The sequence below is a fragment of the Tigriopus californicus genome, chromosome 3 (genome assembly GCF_007210705.1).
Source record: "Tigriopus californicus strain San Diego chromosome 3, Tcal_SD_v2.1, whole genome shotgun sequence".
Taxonomy (NCBI): Eukaryota; Metazoa; Arthropoda; class Copepoda; order Harpacticoida; family Harpacticidae; genus Tigriopus; species Tigriopus californicus.
This window is the reverse complement of record NC_081442.1, coordinates 12,254,087-12,261,674: the sequence shown is the minus strand read 5'-3', so window position 1 is coordinate 12,261,674 and position 7,588 is coordinate 12,254,087. Positions and strand designations below refer to the sequence as shown.

The window sequence follows — 7,588 nt, the reverse complement described above, 5'->3', positions numbered from 1 at the left end:
GCCGCAAACGAGTCTTATCCTCTCCTCAAAAGGGAGTTCTTTCCTTGGTTCTCCGTTGGTCGGGTGATCTTCTGCGAGTGTGGAACACGCGACAACCCACCCAAAACCGGGAATCCCAAGTCGTTCTTTTCCCTCAAATGGATAGCAAAGAAGGAGAAAGGGGGAGTTTCTAAATTTCAAGACTCTACCATTGGGCCAATCTGCAGCCTGGAATGACTCCTTGGCATGGGTAGGGCTTCCAGTTGTGAAACAGTTCTTGGAATGAGTTGGAAAGTACATACAAGAGATGGTTGACCCCATTATGCCCTTGAAGTGCCAAAGGTTGACGAACGTCAAACCATGACAATTGATTCCAAAAGAAATTCGAACTTGACGCAAATGACGCGAGGGAAAGTCGTCCTTTGACAAAGCAGAAACTGGATCCCCTCATTGAAGGTAACGAACGAAGAGTTCTTTTGTAAAGAGTGCAAACAAACGTGATATCAAGTTGACTTTAAATTCGCTTTTCATTTACAGTTAGCCGATAACGCAAACTTCGGCATATATTGAGTTAATCGACTGCTTAGTAAGAGCTATAAGAGTATATCCTGCTATTTGAGCTAGCCATAAATGAGTGACCTAACTTTTATGCCAATATTCAGTTACAAGGAGTAAGTTGTATATACTGCCGAGGGAAGCATCGAAAAACTTGGAAAAGATTGTACGGATGATAAGAATTTGGAACAAATTGCCATCAATTGTGAAATGTACTTATCAACTTTCATCGAACAAGAAGAATCTTAGCATCTTCACCTCAAAATGCCTGATTGGGATGCTTCTTACCGTTCTTCTCATTTTTGGCGCTTTTTCCTAACCCTCACAATTCTGTTTGGCCTCCTTTTTCCGTTACAATTTCTTAACCCAAAGTCTTTATCATCAAACTTGATGTATGAGTGGTTCAAACAATAAAAAATGATATCTCCGAATCAATCCTTCCACTAGAAAGCTACAAAAATTGCACTTGAATTGATACTTATTATTACTTATTATTCAAACTCATTTGATGTATTTATCGCTTTGAGTGTCCCTTTTCTGTCTTACAATTTTCCGTTTGATGATCAGTGGGAGAGAATCCTAAATTTTGCCCATCTCCTCCAGAACAATGGTTAGATGGTTGGTGAGTGTTCGCAGTCAATGGGGAGAGATCAGTAGCGATTATTTTGACTCGCAAGTCCATTGGGGTCCCTTTGGAGCTTCCATCCAAGAAGTGCATAACAGCTTGCCCACAATACCCTCCCAAAGTATCCTTGTGTCAACAGCTGAAAAAAGAGAGAAAATCGTTGTCGACCAATGTTTAATGTTGACACAGAGGTTGTCGTGCTCGAGAGTTAGAAAACATGTTTGTTGGATGTTTGAGCTTGGGTTTCAAACAATTTTCAATGGATACCAGGTCAATTACACTTGGGAAAAGACCAACATTGATGAGCGAGGGCTTGAGCGATGAGGGATCAAGTGCAGAGATTCAGATTTTCGGTCGGATAATGAAAATGATTCGGATTGGTTGTTTCAAGATCCGAATTGTGTTATGTGAAGCAGCAACAAAGAAATGAGTTGGTGGGGTTAAATGGATATTATGGATAGCCTGCCATTGAGAGCTCCGTATTTGAACGGACCACTCGATTTCAAAGGGGTTTCTTCGTTGGTTTTGACAGACTACAGATTCTTTCATCTCTGAACTTTGGAACATTTATTGGGAAACAAAGAACCTTCTGAACATGACACCGGCCAACTATTTGGAAATCCCCCGAATAATGTTATGTGTTTGTTCGTTTTCTGGGATCTGGTTGAAACGAACTTGTAATATAAGCTTCTTCTAATGTCTTTATGAGGTTCAGAGTAAAGCCACGATTGGGGGCTCGAATTGTAATGCAACAACAACTAGAATTGCTGCCCCTCCCTCCTTTCCTTCGCACCTCGGAACAATAGGGCTCACAATGATGAATCACTTCAATTTGTCAGCATCTCTAGTTTGTGAAATCGGCAGGGCTCCTTCGCATCCATCCGTAATCATAGAACGCATTGTTTTTACTATCCTTAGAGCCTCTGATTTGAAGACTCGTAACATGATGGTGCCTGTAATTGTTCTCACCCGTCCAATCCATCAAATTGAAGCCAATGGTCCTTCTTCGTTGACTATTCTCTTACTAGGGTCAGCGGAGAAGGTCTTGAATGTCACATCTGCCTCGCCTCAGAATGAAAATCCATCATCAAGCCCAACGACGTGTCTTTTCTCTCATCCAACCTTTTTTCATTGATTGCAACCTAATGGTAGCTGGCTGTCGGTAGGATCGCTCACTCTTCCAAAGTGAGGCCGAATTGAGTTGCAAGCATTCCTGTCAACAAATCAGGCTTGAAAATAGAAAATTGCCCTCGCCTGTACCTCCCACTGAGATGGATGAGCCCCACAGGGTGTTTGAATTGATCCTTCGCCGTCCAATTCGATGTGGGCAGCCGCGTGAGACACCCTCTTCGCCCGAGAAGGTCCAACTTTTGTGACTCCCATCTTGTTCTCTTTTGTAGAATGATGATGATGATGGAGTGCAAACAGCTTTGTCACGAGCCATCAGGACTTATTTTCAAACAGAGTGCTGCTCCATTTCACAAAATGTGACTGAATGAAGTGCATCCAAGTGTGCAACCAACCTGAAAACGAGAGCATTAAAATGTCTCAAGCTGTCTTTTTTTATCGTCGCAGGCAAAGAATAAAACAACTAAAATGTTTCCACTTTGGGGACATTATGTATGGGAAACGTACCATTGTGCTGCACTATGTGCCTGGATTGGGATGATAGTGATGATGATGATGGCGGCGATGGTGGTATCACGATCGGAGGATATCGGATTGTTCACGCTTTTGGAACCCAAATTGATCAAGATCATCCATCAATTTTTTCGCGTCGTTTTGTCATCGAAACCGAGTTTTTGTGTGTCCCGGAGCAAAATTGGGTAAAATGAGAAAAGAAAACGGATGCTCTCTCTCTCTCTCTCTGCCCATAGTACGATACTGTCGGATTTGTCGTTTTGCTTATCTTGGAGAAGATCGCTAGCGCCGATGAATGTACTGGGGCGTTTGATTTGACTTTCATCTCAAAGACTGTCATAAATCAAAGTAAATGAATTATTCAACTCATGTAGGGGACGTCATGTCACTGTACCTGCCTGAACCTTGAGTGTGATCTCCGAGCAAGTCGTCGTCGTTGTTCATGACAAATGACTGTTTCTTTTCATTCAGGACATCATTTTTCTCGTCCCGAAAGGACCACCAGCAGCTCTTGAAGCCAGTTTACCCTTGGTAGTGTTGTGAAACTTGAAGTCATTTTCTAATCGAGACCAAACGGAGGAAATTTTGTAAAAAAGCATGTTTGATTTCCCCCGAGATACTTTTGTCCGAAAAGCTCGCAAACCCCCAACTTGGTTCTCAGAGTTCTCTTTTTGGCAGACTCAAATGAATTCATCACCACACCTTTAAGTAGGGAATGAAAATAATCGTTAGATCCAGACTTTGCCAACAAAAAGTGCGGCTTTTTACGACCGTCACAGAGGTTTGAAGAGGATGGAAAGCGCCACGCCACACACACCTTCTTCCGCCCTCAAAAGGAGACGACTTCACATCAGAAGGCTTAACTTTTCCGGTTCTCTCTTCCAGGTGAAGATATGGTTTCAAAATCGACGCATGAAGTGGCGAAACTCCAAGGAGCGAGAATTAATCGCTCAAGGAGGCTGCCGAGAACAAACTCTACCCACCAAACACAATCCCAATCCGGATCTGTCGGACCCCGTGCCAAGGGCAGGCCAATTACACGCGCACAACACCACGCCTACTTCTAACAGTCTCCAGAGTAATGCGTTCCATAGCCCCAAATCGCTCTTCCCTTCGCCTCCAAGTTCGGCGTCAGACTTGGCGGGAAAGTTCAAGATATGGGCGCCAAATACGAATACGAACTTGGCCAAGGAACTGAATGAAGTGGGAGGAGGCGTTTTTGAAGAGAATGAACTTTTGGACGAAGAAAGTAATGATGACGACGACGAGGATGATGAGGAAGAGGAAGAGGAAATTAATGTAACATAGAGCGAGGAAGGCAGCAGATGATAATGACTCTCCTCTTAAACAATAAAGAAATCCAGCATGACAATCCTCGTCCGTTTGGCCCATTATTCTAAATGACTTTTGTCTCAGCGCCTCTAAATGGTCTTCCACCAAATTGAGTTCCAAAACCCAATGTTTAGATAGTTGGGAATCATGGGAGGGCAAATCCTGGGTAATGTGGCTAATTCGTATTGATCAGTCGTGTACGTATAAAAAGCCAGCCAGTCAGTGCCAGCACTTCGCCGTTGCTCAAAATGAGGGATGTTTAATGCAAAGAGGAGGGGTTAACTGCATAATTTCATAGTAGCTCAGCTTAAACAGACACATCTGATCCGAGTCCCATTATATGAAACAATTTGCAAGATCCACGCCTCATCAAACACTGTTGTAACGCCACCCAAAGTGAAACTTGAATTGTCCACCCGACACCAAATTTAAAACGTTTTTAAAACACACCAGTGGTTTCCTGCTTCGGTGGTATTATCTGTCCCCATCCCTGAAATGTCCACGTTGAATACATCGGTCTGCCTTCCAAAAAATGCAAGATTTCACGCCGCACAAAAGGATGAGACGACCGAAGCAAATCTGATTCGGGTCCGACGTGTCCACCTAAATTATTCAACTAACTTTAACTTTTTTTACGATGGCTAACGTTTATCCCATCAGTTTTGGGGAACGTGTTGGACCTCAATTGTAATCTGATCCCATGGATTTGAAGCTTGTTCGAAGGGAAGGGGGACACATTTTGCCACCAATAACACGCCCTCATTGATAAGAATAACTACGAGAGGCGTGGCAATGATAGATCATGCGCCCCAAAGTTTTTCAAATCCCAAAAGAAACTGCTCAAATGAATGATGTCGGTGAGGCATCGGATCTAGAGATACGCCAATCTCAATGAAAAAATATCTTCTGGAACAAATTGCTCAAATCAGTACTGCTCCGCAATTGTCTAGTCTTTTATTGGGAATCAATACTGAATGAAGTATGAACTGTTTCCAAACGGGGAAGCCTATACTTGTTTTCAAACTTAGAACCAGAAACCTAGTATCTGACCAAGCTCAGCCCAATTCATCCCCGTTGAAGGATGGAAGAAATGTTTTTTTACTCGCCTGAACATCATGTGTGCCGTATTCATCCATCATAGAATTGTCGAGTACATCCATTACCGGTGGTACCACCATACCAGGTTGGGTTCCCTAACTCCATGATGAGAACCAGATCAATTCATCCCAAGAGCCATAACCAACTTGATTTTCCAACTCACTACTCCCACGCCGAACATGATGATTACATCTCGGGCGGCTGGAAAATTGGTTGTGGTTGTCGACTCAGCTGCCACATATCAAGCTGTTAATACTGGTATTTTTTTAGGAGCCAGGACACTCTTATCCATCTTCCGTCATTTTCAAGCCTTCCGCCGCTTCATTTTTGCCTTTTCGGACCAAATTCAAGTCAGAGGGAAGCAAGTGTTGCCAAAATTGGCGTTCGCCACAAATTGTCAATTTCCAGGGTTGCCTCCTTCTTTCAGGTGGAAACGGGTGGTGCCTTATAAATTCAATTTCATGTAAATGAGACCATGTAAAAATTATCATATGGTCTCGCTGAGGTCTTCTTCAAGATGATCTCTGGTGCGTGGTTGGTGCCACTCAAGAAGGTTCCCTAGAAGAAACTTGGCGCCATCAGCTTGACATTTGCATACATGGGCAAATTGGCGCTCAGCTTCTCTCTTGTTATCAAGCGCATTGGTGGGTTTCAAATTTTCAATCGAAATCTGCCAATGAATTGAAAACCCATTGAAAATGCAAATCATGCTGAATAGATGCTGGTTCCCATATCAATTGGAGGACCATAATTTTATTACTGACCACTGATCCAAACGGAAGTCCTCGAGTCCTCGAGTCATCAGAAACATGAACCCCGCCGTATCCAATGGAAGCAATGGATTGGACCGTTCCCATAGCTGACCATCCCACCTACACCTAGTGACCACCGGAATGACTCTTGTCCCTTGGCTAATGAGACCTCATCAGGATCCCATAATCAAAATCAATTTTTCATCCCTTCCCCCGTCGAATTGAGATGCGACTGAAACGGGTCTCTCACTGCTCTCGAATCCTTTCAAATGCACACTCCGATCATCACCCTCAATGTACGATGTGCAATATGTATGGATATACGGTATAGTGTGCACACTCAGAGCTCATGTAACTGATGTGGTGATGAACGATTTCAATTTTCCAGGCCAATGGTCCTCTTTAGGAATTGCTCCATTTGAGCTCCTATCAACACTCGTCTCTCACAAAAGAGCCGCCTTTGATAAATAATCGAGGAGACGAGAAAGGATTAAGTCAAAAAGAGAGGGAGAATGGAAACAATCCGGAATCCCGTGTTGAAGTTGAATTGACAGATTTGCTATGAAATCGTATATTTGCAAGGTTTCCAGAGTTGGCTTGAAAGCCATTCAATGATGGTAAGCACAAACACTGGTTTGAGGTAAACCGATTTTTAAAGGGCTTGATGGTTTGAATTGGAAGTCACAATACGCATCAAACAAAACTGAAGGATATTTGTTGACAATCTCAGTTGAGCTAACATGTTGAGATAGTTGGATAAGGTCAAGTGATTCCTGATCATGAAATGAGGAAAAACTCGAATGTTCGGGCCTGGGAAATTCTCCATTATTCTCTAATGACAGAGGCTAAGGAAATTTCGTTTTTCTTCAGGAAAACATGCTGTGGCTGCCACTGGAGTAGGAGGAGTTCACTTTTGCATGTGAGAGACAGTGTACAGGGTGGACGGGATAAAGTGTTACAAACAAAAGCATGTGATGCCTCTTTGGAAATTGCTATAAACACACCAGATTCTGGATTTAGGCTCTTCGATGAACTCCCTTTCAGTGTAAAAAAGATTAGTCAAATTGGTTGCTCTTGGCCAAAAATATTGGCAGAATACACCCACCGTCAGCCTCACCGTTGGCACGCTCTGTACTGTTCCTAGCTATGACTTGCTAACCTTGGCTTCAATCCTTCGAAAGCTGTTGTTCAACAAGTGTCGCAATGGTTTCAATGCAAAGTGAATGCCTTTGGCAATTGGGCACCAATTTTGAACGTAACTGATTCAGCCATATAGTCACTTTTGCCACAGCAAATTCTGTAACAACTTATAAAATCCAACCTGTAGAGTCAACGAACAACTTTGTACCAAAAAGATTTTTCAGTTTCTTCAGTTTTTTACCTCTTTGAACTTGACTTCAAAACTCATGGATAACATGATTCAAAAATAGGCTAAAATAAGGGACTTATTCAAAAAATATTTTAAAAAAGAAAGACCTTAGAACTTTTTCATTTTGGAAATTTAGAATGGATTTCATTTCCGGTTAGCAAAAAAATGAGATAACGCAAGCACTTGCTGGGTTAAGAATGTTTACATTGTTTTGTTTTCTGCAATTTTGTGTGTCAA

General features: G+C 42.5%; 1 protein-coding gene and 1 long non-coding RNA gene across 2 annotated transcripts in view; one reads left to right on the top strand and one right to left on the bottom strand.

Moving 5' to 3' along the window:
• Window positions 1-4,172, top strand: part of LOC131878349 (homeobox protein Hox-B3-like) — a 9,460-nt gene extending 5,288 nt beyond the window's left edge. The window contains exon 5 of the mRNA XM_059224299.1: window positions 3,686-4,172. Within this exon, the coding sequence (XP_059080282.1) occupies window positions 3,686-4,108 (423 nt within the window). The 3' untranslated portion in view covers window positions 4,109-4,172. The remainder of the gene's footprint in view (window positions 1-3,685) is intronic.
• On the bottom strand, window positions 879-3,746 carry LOC131878350 (uncharacterized). Its single transcript, XR_009373008.1, has 5 exons — window positions 3,618-3,746; window positions 3,195-3,502; window positions 2,795-3,133; window positions 2,129-2,682; window positions 879-1,298 (listed from the first exon to the last, which is right to left on the bottom strand). It is a non-coding gene; the product is annotated as an uncharacterized LOC131878350 (long non-coding RNA).
• Window positions 4,173-7,588: the final 3,416 nt, after the last annotated feature.